This window comes from Folsomia candida, unplaced genomic scaffold, assembly GCF_002217175.1.
Source record: "Folsomia candida strain VU population unplaced genomic scaffold, ASM221717v1 Fcan01_Sc015, whole genome shotgun sequence".
NCBI lineage: Eukaryota > Metazoa > Arthropoda > Collembola > Entomobryomorpha > Isotomidae > Folsomia > Folsomia candida.
In genome coordinates, this window is record NW_019091207.1 from 4,327,172 (window position 1) to 4,346,228 (window position 19,057).

The window sequence follows — 19,057 nt, forward strand, 5'->3', positions numbered from 1 at the left end:
CTTTAAATGTATAAGTCCTCGCAGAAGTAATTTCGTATTGAAAACCGCACTGATCGGTATTGAAGATATGATCAGCATCAAACTTTTGTGAAATTTTTCTAATTTCTGCCTGAAATTTTTTTGCGGAATCCAAAATTTCTTGCTCTGACTTTATTTCCCTCTTGCTAACCAATTGTGTGATTTTTCTATGTGAAATGCGATGGGTTGATTTGAACCTGTCTGCCCAACTTTTTGAAGCTTTAAATTTTATACTTGGATCATTTATTTCTAAAAATTTTTGCATGGCCCAATATCTCAGATGCGATGCTCGTAGAATCTTATGAAACTTTATAGCTTCGGTTAGTTGATGAAATACGTGGTTCTTAATCATGTGATACTTCTCACGCAAGGATTTCCCACGACGAACTTGTCCACGCCATCGGTATAAAGTGGAGGAATCTGGAATTTCTTTGGCACCATGGGTTTTTAAGGTTGACCATTTCCATGCCGGATGATTATCCCACAGCGCGATGATTTCTTCCTTCCGTTCTTTACTGATCTCCACTGGGTCCTGCTTCTTCTTCTTACTTGGCGAAAGCTGAACATAATCAATGTCGCCCTTATCCGATACTGGTATTTGGTCCTCATATTCGGAATCATCTTCAGAAGAACTGGTGTCCTCCATTGGCTTGGAATCGGTGCTTTCTATAAACATAAAAAGATAAGTTTATATCGTATTTGCGAAGATGCATAAATATAATTAACATCCGATTCAATAAGGATTTTTTTTGGTTTCACACTTAAATTCAACTATTATTAGATGTACAATAAATGGAATAAATTTTAACCGCTTAAAATAAGTTCGTCGTCCTCTTCCTCAACAAATTCTTGAAGAATCGACAGGAACGACTCGTAAAGTTTTTCAGCATAAAGAGATTCCTGATTGGTAGCAGTTTGAACCTACGGAAAAGACGAATAAAATGTAATAACGAATAACTTGTTAAATTTTTGGTACCTCCCACCTTCATAAAACTCGGGAAATTTGCTTCAATTAAGTTTGAAAATTGAATAAGAATTCCAAATGGATTGGGTGAATTGTCGGCCACACCTACGTACAGATATAATATACATAATGTTTTTAATTATCTACTTCTAGTTTCTAAGCTAACAAGTAAATGAGGAATGCAATTACCTGAACTTATCGAAGGGGTCGAAGAAGAGGCGTTGTTGTCCATCTTATATTTTAGTTTAGAAGTTTTTAAAAAGTTTACATTTAATATACCTCAAATGGTCTCATTTTAGTAAATAATCCTCCGACTAGTACAATTGAACGTAATGCCAAGCGTTTTATTTGTATTCGCGGTAAATTATTTGTATTACATGCGACAGACTTAAAAATGGAAACTCGCAGTGACAAAAGCTTCTCGGTTTTTCGTAAGTGTATGTAAATTAGCAAATGTTAATACACAACAATACTAACGGGTTTCGACTCTATATAAATCATATAAATCTCTATATAAATCCAAGTCGGATCCGTAACAGGACGGAATACCTTGTACGCATTTTATTATAATTTTATGAGCTCAGGAAATCCGACAAACCTTTTATCAAAAGATGTCAAAGATGGTATCAAAAAGGTATCAAAATAGGTATCAGAACTGTAGTTGGAGGTCATGCATATAAATAAATTGCCATTTTAGTTGTGTACATTGTTTTGACTTTTTCAAGATTTTTATTCCGTTGCATTTCGTTTCGTAGCGTCACGTTTTTTCAAATTTGTTTTGAGTCGTATTTGTATAATAAAAATCATACTAAACCTAACTTGTCATGATTAATATTTCCTTATACCATTAAAAAGGGGGATACATGAATATATTCGAATATACTTATGTAATACGAGAATCCGTTTGCAACCGAGAACAAATTTTCAATAATTTTCGGGATGAATTTTGAAAATTTTGTGGAGCCGACGTTGGTAACCTGCAAAATTGAAAAAGGTTAGAACTTCATAAAAGTGCTCATTGTTTGTTATGAAAATTTGTGGTTCAAATTAGTGGCCAAATTCGTGGTTTAAATTCGTTGCAAAATACGCGCGATTCTAATTTGCTTCTATTCGACTTATTCCAGAACCTTATTTGACCACCTCCGTATACTACACACCATTATATACAGGGAGCTCTAATTTAACTGTATAAACTGTTTAACCAAACTAAAATTAGGCCATATGGCTACACACATGAAGCATTTGAAGGTACACAATATGCATCAAGTAATACCGTAAAAACTCAAATAGTAGCCGTTGCTCAAATAGTAGCCCTGCGTTTTTTCATAATTTTATAAATAGTGACCTTGCCCAAATAGTAGCCCTGCTCAAATAGTAGCCCTGCCCAAATAGTAGCCTTATTCGAATTAACCGAACCGTGCATCAACTTAACCACACATCTCCTAGCCAAGTAATTCAATTTAATCTCAATTACATACAAAAAATCGAAGTGAACACGAAATTCGGCTCATCGAAAAATTTGATTAAGAGCAGGTTTAAACAATAGAATTGTCATAGACTCGATTCTTGGGGAGAAATTGGTGTTGTTATTAAAATTTAATCTGAGCTTGATTCTGGAAACAAAATTCAATAGCTGTGTGCAAATAGTAGCCGTGCATCTTTTCGTCCTTTTATAAATAGTGACCTTGCCCAAATAGTAGCCTTGCTCAAATAGTAGCCGGGTCCCGGACACCGATTTTTTAAATAGTAGCCCCCGGCTACTATTTGAGTTTTTACGGTAAGTAATAAAATATCAAGTAAAATACAAGTTCAATTAATTGCCCTAAGGAAAACCGTATGTAATGCGACTTATCTCCTTAAGATGGCTGCAAATGGCAATGGCTGCAAAACCGCCAAAAGCCACACCCACTGGGGGTGTGGTTTTGCAAATTTGACACTCTCAGCAGGTTTCTATCGTCTTCCTGAGAAAAATGGTATGTCGCACAGCATGCTTTCTCAAACAGGCACCAAGGGTGCCAAATGCCACACCCACTGGGGGTGTGGTTTTGCAAATTTGACACTCTGAGCAGGTTTCTCTCGTCTTCCTGAGAAAAATGATATGTCGCACGGATGCTTTCTCAAACATGCCAAGGGTGCCAAATGCCACACCCCGAGGGGGTGTGGTTTTGATAGTATTTGTATTAACCTCAATGGTCAAGGGTAATTCCGACAACAAATGGGAATTGTGTAATTCGGAATAAATTTATGTTGTTGTTCCAGAGAGGAAATACAAAATTTGCAGATTTGTCACATCTTGAAGACGTATCTTACAATAGTGGGGGGGTGCAAAATTTAAAAAAAAATTGGGTAGTATGAATTTGTCGCCAATGTTTTCGCTTTATTTTCAAAATTTCATAAATCGGTTCAAGTTTCCAGCCTTGTTAGTTATGGAAGTGTCATCCAGCTAACTTTTTGCCAATACTGTTAATAAAAATTTGCCAATAAAAATTGTTAATTTCAAAAAATTGTTAGATTGTCGGAAATATCGAATAGATTTTAATTAGAGAGCCCATGGGAAATAGTGGGGATAGGACATTTTGGCCTACTTATGGTCAAAATATGGTTCTAGAAACCTCAAATTTTCGTCAAATATGCTAAATATATCTGACCACAGATATCCACAAACAAAAGAGACTCAAATCCATTGTCCATCCCGTATTTAACCTTTTTCTTCGCGTCCGCCGTTAATGCTTTTTCGGAAGACTTTGCAACTTCATTGATAATTTTTTCCGCCCGAAACAGAAATTTTCTTAAAGTATCGACTGTTTAAGAAAGCTACGAGTATTACTTTTTACACGAAGCCCAAAATCATTTTTATGGGTGAAGATGAGGTATGTTTGAGTGACTTTCATCTTTCACCTCCAAACTGTCATTTTTGTCAATTTTTTCATTGACCGTTATTGCATGGTGGATGGTCGCAAGGTCGGGCCAAAAAAATACAATCTATATTTTTTGATACTTCTTGATGAACTGAATCCGACGGTCTATCACACATTTCCGAAAATAAACTTGTTTGCCCATGCAGCCTTCTAGAACTTAAGGGTCCGAAACATGCCCAAATTGACCCAGCGCCGGCCAAAACAGGAATTTTGTCAGAAATTTTTAACAACATTTTAGTTTCTATTCGAGTTTCAGTTGAGAGATATATTTCCCATGAAAAAATTTCTTTCCCAGAGTTTCTGGCACGTTTTGAACGGCGTAAGGTTCATCGCCACTAACCAACTGTTTTGGTGTAATTTTGTTGTGAAGCTTGGGAGGGCTTGCGTTCATCATTTTTTCTTGACCTTTCGTATGTGTTGCTGCAGATTTCTTTGAATACGCTTTGATCCACAACTTACGGGCTTTAATATGATGCGCATAGTTAGGATTAATCTTCGACTTCATGGCCGCATGAAGCACGAACGTGGCGCGCTACTTTCCAAAAATAAATTTAATCGTTTTTTATTTTCGAGGGGTCAGTATGATGGTTTTTTCTTGTAGTGCGCATTTAAGGTTAACATTTTCGGATTCTCCACACTTTTTTATGTAAGTCTTAATTTTTGCGCTGCCAGACACTTCTCCGTTGTAATTTAGTCAAACCTTCTTCGAGTCTTTGTCGAACAAATTTTGGTACTTCCGAGAAACTCATTTCCCGTTTTCCCCTCTTTGAATTTGCGTAGGAAATTTATCTTCCGTTGAAGAACCATGAAATTTTCAGGGCTCGACGTTAGATATATTTAGCATATTTCACCAAAACTTCAAACTTCTAGAACCATTTTTGACCAATTGTAGGCCAAGATGCCCCCATCCCCACTATTTCCCATGGGCTCTCTATCTAACAAAAACTAGACCAAAAATACCTTTTATAAAAGGTTTTCAAAAAGCAAACCCCACCGAGGATCGAACTCGCAATACATCAGTCACAGGGCACCATTCAACCCACTACTCCACAAAGCCATTGAGAATATCGCCGTCAAATCTAGCTCTTGTATGCAACAACGGAGAAATTTTGAAACTTTCTCCTTTATTTTCTCCGGGGGGGTGTGGCCATGGAGTCAAAACCTTCAAGGGTTATCTTTAACTAACCCAAACCTACTATGAGTAAAAATTTGGGGACGATCTGTGAAGGGCAGGTGGTGAAGCTCTCCTCCTCAGTTAGATATATTTTAACATTATTTGTCCGTATATATTTTGCAAGAAATGTCAATCAGAGGGGATGGAATTTTTAGCACCTCAAATTTACTATTATTTATTTCATATATTTTAAAAAAATTTACAAATAACTTTCTTCCGTTTTTAAATAGTACTACTGTACACGAGTAATTTCACGTCACAATCATATCATAAATGGGTTTCCGAATAATGTTTGCAAATAAAAATGTCCAAATTTCCTCGGCATTTTGGAGAAAAATTCCACCCTTTTTTACAAAATACTTCAGCGCAAGGTTTCGAAGTTGCAAAGGATTGGAAGTTATGCTGATATTTGCCACATTTTTCATGTCACGTAGATTTAGCAGAAACCCTAGTTATAGTTTTGCAATTTGATTATGAACAAAATTGGCAAAGTCGTTTAAACCGTACATTTTATGAAATTTGTAAACTCCATAATTTTTAATAATATCCCGACGAAATTAAATGGTATTATTACCTAATCGTTATTATTTTTGTTTCCGAGATAACAACACAAATTAAATCGCAATAATTTGGGATCCAAAAACCACCCCACACATGCTAAATCTTATATGGTTTGATATTTGGTAGATTTTTTACAACTAGTAAAGTGATGGAATCTTTATTACTCTAAAGTAATTGTCTAATCAAACAAAATTGACGAAGTCGTTGAAATCCTACGTTTTATGAAATTTATTAACTCGGCGTCTGTAATTATTTTTGTAGAATCTTTTTATGACTTTAAGTTATATTGAGGTTACTAACTTGCATGTATCTCGCATATCTCGCAAATTTAGGTTAGCAACATAACTTGCGAAGTTTTGCGAAATATGCGAGATTTCGCAAAAATTTTGTTGCGAAACAATGGGATTTTTTTGGGCATGGTCTTATTTCGCAAGATTACTTCGCAAACTCATCTACACCATCGCCAGCAGGAGAAATTATAGAAATCCATGAAACCAATACTAAAATAGGTGTTTTTTAGTAGATTTGCGAGCTTAGAGAGATTTGCGAAGTCATATTTTGCGAATCCCATCACGACAGAAATATTTTGATCTTCACAAATTTGCTGACTGACAATGGAACCTTTTTTCAAGCTACACGAGATAAGCTTAGTGACATATGCTAAAAAATCAAGCTAAAAATTAGAAATGATGTGGTACTTATCTTTCCGTTGAATGGGCACTTGGAGGTCAAATATTTGAGGGCAAAGTTCACAGTAGCGGCCTGTTTTTTTCTCAAGCGGGCGAGCGGAGGAGTGAAAATTTTCTCTTCGAGGTCACTCCGCTGCCTTCACTCTCGCTCTAGTTTCGTTACTAGTATGCAATCAATATGCATTTCCAAAAATATACAACGAAATGTGGCAATAAAAATCAGTCAATTTTAAGGATTATAATTTCTAATTAATAAATATATTTGCAACTAATACAATTTTGCATTTTTTGACAGAAATGTAATTAAACTTTTAGGTAAGGGCTATTAGCACAGTACATCAAATGGTAATCGTGGTAAAAGCAATCAAAGCATAAAGTTTGATCACACCAACTACATTTTATGAAAGCCAGTTTTCCACAACTATCCGTACAACATATCATATGACTCATTTCGAAGCATATCTGTTTTACATTTTTATAGTCTGGTTTCTCTCCTATTAACAACCCACTGGTAAACCAGCAGTATCGAATCATTTCTTTGAATTTTGGTGAAGACAAAATGAAATGAGCTAAGGAATGAACTTTTAAAGCGCCATTTCGCGAAACTAGGGTTGCATGTAATTTATCATCCCCATGTAAAACTGCATAATCGTAGAACTGTCTAACTAAAAATTTGAACTGTCTATGAAAATAAGTATCTAAAGGTTGGACTAGGTCGGTGCAATTTTCGGGAATTAATGATACACGCATATTACAACTTTCATTCGAAAAACGGGATGTATATAAATTGTCGTCCATCTGTCCACCCCAATGATCAATCAAGTACAGAATATTTCCAGATGCTTTTGGTGCGACTACCGAATCCAAAAATTCTCCAACTAACGCTCTGGTCAGCTTGCCAGACTTACTACAAACTATAGTGAGATTGGGTGCCATAAGCATTGAATTTTCTACAGTTGGTCCAAATTTTCCGTTATTTTCCTTTAATAAGAAGTAAATTTAAACATAGCTAAAATATTTGAATTTTGAGGGCATTAAATAAAATATATTAACCTGTAAACAGATGAAAGCATCTCCTACAATTTCGCCAGCAAGCGAAATAATGTATTGGACCGTGTAGGAATGGGTGGCCTTGTTCTTTGGAGAGTGAGAAGCGCCCAACGTCATTTCCTCGCCTTTATGAGAAAGTGACTGGGTTGACAGAATTTCGTATTTAAACCCGGTTTGATCGGTATTCCATACTTTTTTAGGATCGTATTCCTCTATTATGGGAAGCATTTCAGCTCGATAATTCTCTGCATTTGCTAGTATTTCTTCTCTGTCACGAATTGATCTGAAGCTAACGAATTTTTGAACCTTTCTTGAGGATATACCGTTTCGTTTTTTCAGGCAGAGTAGCCAGCTTTCAGAAGCTTTAAAATTAAGCCCAGGGAACTCGATCGCTTTGTGCATGGCCCACCTTTTGAAGTCAAAATCATGAACGGACAAAAATTGCATTCTGGCTTCATTAAATTGCTCCACGACATGTTTCTCAATTTTGTCGTACAAATCATATTTTGTTCCCCCTATAAGTATTTCAGCTACATTAGAAATTTGTTAAGATGTTTAAAACACTATCAACAGTACCCATTTCAACTTGAGCTTTCCATTGGTTGACATAACTCCTATGTTTCAGATAAGGATGGCGTTTTTGGATCGTTGTGAACTTCCATTTTTTATTGTTAGAAATATCATGGAGCGCACTTCGTTTTGAAGGGACACCTCTTCTCTTTGCTCAATTATTTCCCCGTTTTCGTCATCAATAAAATTTATATCATGAACTATACCACCTAATAAAAATAAAAGATAATTCGTAATAATTAACATACATATAAGGGCTAATAGCTATTCATTTACCACTGATGTTTTCATTTTCTTCAATGAGTATGTAATTGTAGGTTATCTCGTGCAGCTTTTCTAGTAAAACCTCAGCAATTAAGAAATGTTCTTCATCTGGGTCCAATTCATCATCCTCGAAACTGGATTGTATGATTTGGGTGAATGCTTTAGCGACGCACTTATAATTTATTGAACCCATTGTCGCTTTTTTATTACGGGTCGGTGGGTAGTAGGATGGATTTAAAAAGTAAATATAAAATTATATGAATGTAATGAATATATGCACCAATTTACAAGAGTGTCAAATTTTATCAAAAATAATACGCATTGAATGAAAGTGCGAGAGTGAAGGCAGCAGAGTGACCTCGAAGGAGAAATTTTTCACTCCTCCGCTCGCCCGCTTGAGAAAAAAACAGGCCGCTACTGTGAACTTTGCCCTCAAATATTTGACCTCGAAAGGTCAGAGGTAAACCTTTGACCTTTCGAGGTCAATCCGTGACCTTTGTAGCCTTACCTTTGGACCCTTACCCAAATGTAAGTGTTAACCAACTATATGTAATAATGCCCTTTCCTAGCAAGGGTGCAGTCATCCGATCAGAAGTGTACTCTGGTCACTTCTCCCCAAAAATCTCACCTACCAGGTCACTTAGGGCTTAGGGACCAATGCATTTTTTGTTCAGCATGTCAAGATGTACAACATATCAAAAATTGAGCCGAATATCACGGCGGGGCATTTCACGTAAGGAGAGTGCCTCCTCCTTTGAATTTATTAAAAAAACATCCAAAAATCACCTCCAAAAATATCTACATAAATCAAAAACGATAATTTATACAATGAAAAATCTTTAACGACATTTAAATCTAACAAAATATGAAATTTGCGTGTATCTTTTTTACGAATGCTTTGGAATGTTATTTTTTTTACCGAAATTGTGAAATTCGCTTTGCAAAATTTTAAAACTGTACTTTCCGAAATATGAAATATTTAAATTTTGTGAAAGTTCAGAAGTTTACGGAACTTACGGATTTTACAAGTTTATCAAGGACAGCGTGAATTACCTGAATGATTTTTATTTTTAAATTTCCGACTATTTTTTGTTAATCCTGACAATGGAACTTTTTTTCAAGCTATAGCAGGATTGTCTAACGAATTATATCAGAAAATCAAGCCAAAAATTAGGAATCACATGGCGCTGATGTTTCCCGTTGAATGACCCCATTAAAGACAAATATTGCCGGTTTTACAGTCCGAGTAAAAAATACATGCAATTTCTTATCCATGTCAGGCTCAACTAAACTGAAGTTCCAACAGATCAGGTTGTGAATGTTCCAATTTTTAAAACTCAGTCAAAATAAAATTAAGAAAACACAAATGATATCTTAAAGTTTCATATGGATCAGAAATTTCATAAAATTTCATAAAATGGCATGAAGGTTTGTCATTTGGTAAAGAGTACATACTTATCTACACCGTGTTCGTGCTTCCGGATTTTACAAAGGTGCAATTACGCAAATCAATTTTTTGATAGCTTTCAATTTTTCTTAATATGATCAAGGTTTCCACACTTGTTAAATTCTGGTAGTTTAGAAGAAAAAGTGTAACAAAAATATGAATATGGAAAATTTTTCAATAAGAAAACTCCATAAACCTTTATTAGTTAGGGAAGTTTTGTTTTATAAATTTTTAAAATTCTATATACCAAATTCTACGAACTGTTGTTTGTGAAGTTTCGTCACTTCGTTGCTTCGCAAAATTTGCAATTTCGAACTTATATTGAGACGCGAACATGCGAACTCGTAATGAATATCCTCATTGCTTCAGTTGAGCACATTTGTACTAATTTTAGAGGGCGTTATACATTTAACAAATTTATTATTTCGAAGTGACAAAATGACATTTTCTAAAGTCAAAAATTTGCCATATTATTTAAATCTGTTAACTTCGCATCCGTAATTATTTTTTGGAACCTGAGGTACCACGGCTTCAAATTTGTATTGTTTTAGTTGCTGGAATACAAGGAAATCTTGAAAAATTGAATAATTTGTGAACCAAAATCATTACAAAAAAATACTTATCTTTTCAGTTTTTGTTCGTCAAAGTTTTTGAAAAATTATCGTTCCGACGTGTAAATGACGCAATTCCAAAATTCTCTAAATTAATAAAAATTGTCATTTTATTGGGTAATTTTTTTTATTTTTCTCGATTTCTAGGTTATTCAAAAGTAAGTAGTTAAGTCGTACGTAAATAAACGTCCTATCATACAGCACGACTAGTTTGGAAAATAGTGTACGAAATGAAAACATGCCTAATTTTTGGAGAAATTTTGAAAAAATCTAATCTTTTCCTAGGTTTTGTCAAATGGTTCAAATTTGTCGAGACTTGACAATTTATGTTGATGTTATTTATTTCAATTCGCGAACCTTTGCCACCAACAGCCGAGCTTAAATACACAACTTTTCTATTTCCTAAAAACTTATAACAATGTTAAAATGGAACATTTTAAAAACATGGAATTTTTCACGTATCATATTTTTTCATGAAGGTTTTGCAAGTATTATTTTTACTTGGAGTTTGATATTAAATTTGCAAATTTGCAAAATTTTAAAATTATAGTTTCCGAAATTTTCAAATTGAGCAGCAACGATGTCGTTTTAATAATAAGATTTGTTTGTAAAACGATTTGTAATGAAGCTTAGAAATTGGAGTTCGCTCTCGAGTTACAAAATATCACCTAAATTGCAAGTCTAGTATTTAAACAAGATCAAAAATTTTGGAAAGTTGCAAATTCGTCACAAATTCATGGAGAAAACTTCTTCGAATTTTCACAAAAACTTTGCAAGTTATGTTGCTACTTGGCTCATTTTTCTTGTCAATTATATTGAGCAAAAATCTGTTATTTCTTTGCAATTTGATTATAAAAATAAATTGACAAATTCGTTTTAACCGTACATTTTATTTATGAAATTTGTAAATTCCATAATTTTTTAGAATATATCAAAGAAATTAAATTGTATTAATCGTTATTATTCTTGTTTCCGAGATACAAACACATATCAAAACGTGCTAATTTTGGAACCATAAAGCAGCTACCATACGAAATCTTATTTAAATCTTTTTTAATCTTGATTTTCATTATGAAAAACTTGTCATTCAGACGTTTAAATTATGAAATTCTTAAATATTGCCTCATGTTTAATGTTCCAGACATTCTTGTACACTCTTAACAAAATCAATACTATTTCAATACCACGCGGTATACATATATGACTCTACCGCTGTAGTATTGATTTAATACTAAATAGTATTGTCGCTGATACCGGAGCAGTAAAAATAGTGGGGTTATTGGTATTCACATTAAACCGTGTCAGTATTATATGGGGTGCGCACTGTGGTATTATTCTTATTCACTGTGGTATTGAATGATGGTGAGCGCTCTATACCACCTAGTATTGCATGCGTTGAGCATATTTATACCACGCAGTATTGTGTAATTACCATGGCAGTAATGAATGCGAAAATATGGTAATGAAACGTTTCTCGTTTAATTATATTTTTTTATTGCACAATTAAACGCTTAACGTAGCAATTACAATTATTTTGAATTAAAACAACATTTATAAACATACATAGATAGGAATAATAAATAAATATGCACCCAAATATTAATTAACATGTTATTTGACAAAATTTACAGCTAAATTCTTAATACTACACCACTTATCTAAATACTACAAGTAATGTCTCGAAATCACGAAATTTCCAGCAACATTGCAATTATGCTTCAACTCCATGGCATCATGAGTAATTAGATTATTTACATTGACTACTTTAAAAATATTCTCCGTCTCCTTAATTTTATAGGCAAACAGATGCCGATCAAAATACTCGGTGTCCAGCACTTTAAGAATTAATAGACAAGTATTTGATTCGTATAAAATAAATTCATAAATTTGGCCAAACTTTGGGAAAACATTTCCCATCTCATAACACACAATAAAGCTACGCTTATAATTATAACCGTTGTACCATATTTGATTTGTACTTAACATTTCATTCTTCCCACACAAGGTCTGAGTACATAAAAATATATTTAGTGATTCAATTATATCAAAAGAGTCGTCATAGTCGGATAAATTAATTTTAAAAATTTCATCTGTTTTTAAACCAAAATGTAATTCAATGTTTTTAGAAACACGAGAACTATACTGCTGGTGTCTCACTGCGAGAGACAGGCAAATATTTCTGAAATTTCTAATATTATGCGCAATCTGGGCAAAATAATTGTGCTTGCCCTCAAACCGCATTGTCCAAAGAGATAATAACGGGCCTGACTGTTTTATGACATATGGATAATGCACCATAAAATGGTGCTTAGGAATTAAGTTATTATTAGGGAAAAGAGTTTTAAAAAGGTTATGATGTTTTGAAATTGCAACTTCTAACTTATTAATTAAAGTCTCTGTAAATATTCTGGAAAATATAATGCTCATGCATTTAAGTAATTGCAAAATTAACTCCCAATATCTTAAATGTTCATCTGTGATAATTAAATCACCTAAAATAATAGGGAGAAATCTAATTAAGCACCAAGTTTGTGCCGCTTTTTGCCCAATTTTATTTCCTTTCCCATCAAGACGTATCGGGTTAGGTTTATTTTTTGATTCTAAGTAGCCAAAGTCAAACGCCAAAATCCTATGATTCACAGTTTCAAGGTCAAAGCACCCCACACAAATTAATTTTTGCAAAACTAATTTAATCTCGTATGGAACCACCCCCTCCAGAAGGTCATGCATTATGTCTACCGTAGGGGTATTTAAAAAGTTAAAATATTTTAAAGTGTTCAATTCGCATGGACTTTGAACCCCAAATGTCTTTGAGTTTAAATGGTCTAAATAATTTTCTGAATTACGAATAGACATTTTTGTGTGATCAAATTGGTTCTGACAATCTGTCTTGGAAATACAGCAAATACGACAAAAATAGTTTGAATTGAATGATTCTGTAATCTGTAATGATTCTGTAATGATCCCAATAAGGAATTCCCGCCTAAATTATCAAAAACTACAGAGCAAATTGTTCCTCGAAATATTTCCCGTCCAATTAATATACCCGTTATTTCTAAAATTCTGATATCAGGAAGAATGTGATTTAAAATAGCATTAAATCCATATTTCTTAGCATCCTCGCTGTAAAATAGAGCGAGTAAATGAATTTGTGAAAGTTGAGAATTTAAAAAGTCTGGAAAATTTCGTAAAATGAAATAAATACCACCAAGTTTGTGCACGCCTTTTTTTGACCCCAAAGGATTGACTGTCTCGAAGTCATCATAAAATAATTGCAATTGAATGGCATTCTTATAAATTGAAAATAAATTATTAGATTTAAAAGACTCTGAGTCTGCAAAATTTCTTATAATTTTGTCATCTGAGTTTTGTGTCTTGAAATATTGAAACAATTCAGGAGTTCTAATTATTTTTTCGAGTGTTTTAAGAAGAGGAACATACATAAAAGTATCCTCAACAATTACTTGTTGGCGTTTGTTATTTCTTACATTAACCTCAGTTCTGTTACCTAAACTAATTTCGACAGGAGAGATAATTTTGTCCCGTTTCTCAAATAGTTTTTGTCGCTGATAACCAGAACGTACTTTTCCGAAACCCGACAAGAGGGTACGTATTTGAGATCCTAACGGATTAAATTCGTTACTAAATGTTTGCGTTCCTAATCTACAAATTACATCAATAATTTCTGTAACTAAATACTCCATATCTTTGACAACAAAATCTACGACGGAATTATTCACACCCTTCGCCATCAAAGACGCACAAAAGTTGCCTAAACTATCAATAATTACTTCAATACAAGTATCAACAGTAATGTTTTCAAAAACCTCTGGGTCTTCCAAATTGGTTGTCTCATTTGAATTTGATTCTAAAATATTATTAAGACTTTGTATATTCTCCTGTTGTAAACTTATCTCGTGAGATTTACAGTGACGTAGATACCCACTCCAAGTAAATATTTCTACATTGCACCCGTCATAAGGACAAATTGATTTAGTAAAATTTATATGTGTAATATTATGTGTAAACTTAATATGGTCGTGAAACTCACTAACCCCTAAAATTAACTTCTGACACCTTGGACAAATAAACATTATTCCAATCTGCTTTCCGCTAGAATCCCGTGCAGTTGTGATGAGACTTGCTTGATTTTCCTTGAGAGATCTGTTTTGTCGACATCAATTTTATAGATGAATACTTGCAAAAATTTCCAGACTCCCTGCAAATTCTTGTCGTATTCCGCAGAAAAAACGTAGTGTGACTTGAATAAACGATCAATGGCTTCTGTGGAATTTGTCGCGTCAATAGGAAGAAGTATTTTGTCCACTACAAGGAAAAAATATACCAAATTCTTCTTGTCTTCTCCAAGACAAATTAAATTGGGCTGTCGCTTTTCGTCACTCCAAGTGTCCAAGATTGAATTGAGGGGTGTTCCGCTCTAAAATAGATTTAAATAAATTTAGGTAATTTTCTTAACATATTTGAAATATCGCAATATTAAAACCATTTAATATCACAAAATGTCTATGCACAAAAATACTTTGTAATACGAGACCATCAACATCTGTGCACACGTTGTTTTGCTGCGACTTCCCTTCGCCTTCCCTTGCGCCGCGGGGGGAATTAAATGTAATAATAAAAACAGAGCAGCTAAAGATTGATCCCACTGATCTGTAAAGTCATGCCAAAAATTTATTTAATTTATTCTGATAAGGAAAAAAAGTTATATTATTTTAACTTATACCCGATTCCTCAGCTAAATATTTGGTTACAGCAGGTGACGAATTAAACTCTTTAGCTTTAATTAGTAGTTTTGATGAAAATACTGGCCATGAATTTGTAAAGTTGTGTTGCGATTCTTCCTTCATCAGTGAGAACTCAAACGAAATCTACAAAAAATAATTTCCAAATTAGTTAATAATTTTCATAACTTTCATTTCCAACGGTTATGTGATATTTTTTACCATAAAATCGCATTCTTTGAATTTTTTGTAGTGGAGAAAAATAGACTGTGGGTTGCTTTGCCTCAGATAAATCCTGTGATGATAAGTGTTGGTAATTAATTCTTTTAATCTTTCTTTTCCTGTTTTTGCGCATGTCCCGTTCAGCAGAAGAATTAAACTCTCATATTGTTGGTCGTCAGCTGGCTCTTCGTTTCTTGCTGTTTTAACGCAGGGGCCACCAGTAGATCTTTTCTTTGTTTTTTTTGCAGAATTCACTTTTTGAGACGTGTGGAGAATTTGATGAATTCGTCTCAATCTGGTCTGAATAAGTCCAGACCGGCTGACTTCGTCAAATAAAATGTCCTGAAATTAATTAAAATAAATTTATTCATATACATGTAATATAACATATTAATTAGCGCATTTATGTATTAATTACACAAAAAAATTACCATACCAAGCCATATTTTGAGCCAGAATAACGCCAGCAGGGGAGAATTTCAACAATTGCTGCGGCGAATTGTTTTTGCACCGACGTCGCAGGTGAGTCTCTGGAATTGGATAAATTAGTTGCAATAAATATAAAATAAAAATTCAGGTCAAACTGTTTATTATATCCTTACCCCTTTACCTCTATAAGTTTTGACACAAATTCATTAATGAGAATTGTCGAAGATTTATCGTCCACGAAGCCTTTACTCTTGCAATCTTCGACAATACCGTGTATTACATTGTTTTGTTGAACCGTGGTTTGGAGAATCTAAAATAATAGTTAGTAAAGTTGTTATAATAATCTGGCACAATTAACTAAGTATCTACTGTACTTGTTTAAAATTATCCCCTATTCCAAACGATTGAGAAAGCCCAATATTTCCTGCCGCAGGTAAAACTACAGACAAATATTATTGCATATTAGTACGATAACTTTCACTCATTAAAAAAATATCACACTTATTCAATGGAATTTCCTCAACAGTTATAGCTTAAAAACTGAAAATGGTAATATACTAGACTAGAAGTGTTTATTCGAAAAAGACTTACAATAACTTGATTGCGATGTATTATTGTAGCTTAGGTCAATTTCCAATACTGACGACTCTTCTTCTAGCTTGAATATGATATTTTGAATCCCATCTAGGCTGACCAAAATTGGGAAAACATCAGAGTCCACCTCGGCACCGTATTCATCCACGAAAGTAATATTTTCTGCTTCATCCAACTCAAATTTGCTTCTTACTAATAAATACAAAGAAAAAGTTCGCAAAACTTTAATAAATCCCAATAAATACTGTTTAAAAATAGTGTAAGGATATGTTTGCTTACCTGATGATAGAAATTCTTCAAAATTTCCGTCGGATGAAATTAATTTCTTGCCCCTAATATTATTTGAAACCCGAACTAGTTTAGTAGAACTCATTGTGAAAAAAATTATGGAAAAAAATAAAGGAGAATGAAATGAAGGAGAGTCACTACTGGCTCCCGGGCGAGCGTCGTGTAACGGCCAAACATGAGACAAAAAATTTGGTATTATATCAATACCAATATTGCAGTCTTTCAATACCATGGGCAGTAAAATCTATACAAATTCTCTCGGTATTGAAAATGTTACGTCTGGTTTTAACTTGTAGTATTGTTTCAATACCGAAATTGTGCTATGAACTTAATACTGCGATGTTGGTATTAAATTCTTTTTAGAATCAATACCCAGTTTCTTACAGTGTAGCTATATGGGCTGCGGCTATCGTTTGAAAAAATAAATGCATTGATTGAATGATTGAAATGACGAAATTCTGAACTGTTTCAATTTGGCACAAAACCATTATGTGTACATTTTTTTAGTCCAAGCTTTCCATGGTTTTAAGTAGCACTGGTGTACATGTGCTATTTCGCATCACAACTTATTTGACAAATAAAAGGTTCACGAAATATTCTTGAGAAACAAGAACGATGCCGATTTTCTGGGTAAGTGTGTAAAAAAGTCCATACTTTCTTGAAACTAGAGTTGTTAAATCCGGATACTATGAATTCGAAAATCCAGATTTTTCGGATTTCGAATACTTCGAGATCCGGATGTTATCCGAATCCATCAAAGGAAAGAAACCGCATTTTGTCAATTTAAAGACTCATATTCTTGTACGATGTAAAGATACAAATCTTTGAGAATGTGTGGATTTTTTTTTAAAATTTGCATGCAATTCTATCCAGCTTTATCATATCCGACATCAAACTCAACTCTTTTGAAATTTTACAATTTTTCAGTACATCAATTGAAAAATATTCCCAGCAACTCCCTACGCGATCTGAAAATTTTCGAAAGTGTTGCAAATCAATAAAAACGCGGAGATTGCAAATGAATACGATAATGCAGCTATTTGACGCCTTCCTAATTCGTTCAAATATGAAGGAAATTAACAACAACAACTAACTATAAGTAATTCAAATTCGGGTTTGGGTCCCGATGAAAACGCATGAAACGGATCCGAAATCTGGATTTGAAATCGGAACGGATTTGACAGCCCTGAACGAATTTTTTATAATATTGATCTGAGCGACGTGATATCTGTATTACTTTTGAGTAATTTAATTACCCCAAAAAATTGATTAAGAGAATCTAAATCCTGCAGTTTTTCAATTTGTGAACTCCACATCTGTTATTATTTTTTTTTAAATATTGTCACGATTTCATTTCGGATGACTTAAAAAAATACATCGTTTTCGAATTTTATATAATCTTGAGAATTAAAAACATGCCAATTTTCTGGGTAAATTTGAAATTGACAAAATATTCCATCCTTTTCTAGACAAAAGTCTCGTCCAATGTTTGAGTTTACGAAAACTATCCAAGTTTTGTTGATAACTGGCAGATTTTTCATGATAAATAGATCGAATCTAATTTACTATGAAGTAATTTGGTTCTGTCCTGTCATAAAATTGTTTAAATCCCATATTTTATGAAATTTACTAATTCCGCACGCGTATTTATTTTTTTAGAACCTTTCCACAAACTTTGAATTATTGATATTTTATTTTATGAAATATCAGGAAATCTTGATTAATAAAAACCTGCCGATTTACCAGGGCTAAATTTATGAACCAAAATAATGACGTTCCAATTGTCACATCTTGTATTTAGTTTTTAGCATACTTTTTAAAAATTTATCGTTCCAACATTTAAATGACACATTTAAGTGACACAATTTTATTAAGATAGATATATACAATGAGATCGTGTTTTTTCGCGCTCGGACGATTTTCAAGTCTGATAGCTTAAAATTTTCGTAATTTTGTGTACATGAAGAATCTGTAATAATATTGGGGGCGTAGATTGGTGGTTTTCGAGATCTGAGCTAAAATGTGCGAATTTTTTGATAATTTTGAGTTTAGCCTCAAACTCGTCAAACTTTGGTTTAATATGACTGGAAATAATTTATAAATTTATTTTGGACTTGAATTTGGTCGATATTTTGATATCTGACCCCAATTTTGCAATAAGTTCAATTTTGCAAAATAATTGCATTTTCCGTATTAGTATGCCACGATCTAATTTTGGAGTTTTGATTAGCATTTTAAGTTAATCCATAGGTCTTGTGATCTAGCTGAATCGCTAGATACAATTCGTTACTTATTCCGAATGTTTAAACCAACTGGGGATGTTGTGAATAGCCGGCTATAGCGGTAAATTTGGGACCGCAGTTGCAACACATATTGCAACAAAATTTGAACGAAATCTAAATTAGAATATGAGTAAGGAGTTCATGTTAATGTTACGACGGATTTCTGATATGTCCAGTTGCCAATTCAGAATTTTGAAATTAACGCAAAGTATTGTTAACCACTCGGAATTTTGT

At 33.5% G+C, this 19,057-nt stretch overlaps 1 protein-coding gene across 1 annotated transcript; it reads right to left on the minus strand.

The window, feature by feature from the left end:
- Positions 1–15,520: 15,520 nt before the first annotated feature.
- On the minus strand, positions 15,521–16,713 carry LOC118437713. Its single transcript, XM_035857017.1, has 6 exons — positions 16,533–16,713; positions 16,251–16,445; positions 16,034–16,098; positions 15,833–15,969; positions 15,662–15,760; positions 15,521–15,572 (listed from the first exon to the last, which is right to left on the minus strand). The coding sequence occupies exons 1-6, from the start codon at positions 16,624–16,626 to the stop codon at positions 15,521–15,523; spliced, it is 642 nt and encodes a 213-aa protein (XP_035712910.1). The 5' UTR covers positions 16,627–16,713.
- Positions 16,714–19,057: the final 2,344 nt, after the last annotated feature.

Excerpts from the sequence above, each read along its gene's own strand:
- LOC118437713 (XM_035857017.1), bottom strand. The coding sequence starts at position 16,626 with ATGAGTTCTACTAAACTAGTTCGGGTTTCAAATAATATTAGGGGCAAG. Across the intron at positions 16,446-16,532 it reads TGAAGAATTTCTATCATCAG|TAAGAAGCAAATTTGAGTTG; the intron begins GTAAGCAAACAT and ends TGTATTTATTAG. Across the intron at positions 15,573-15,661 it reads TCAAAATATGGCTTGGTATG|GACATTTTATTTGACGAAGT; the intron begins GTAATTTTTTTG and ends AATTAATTTCAG.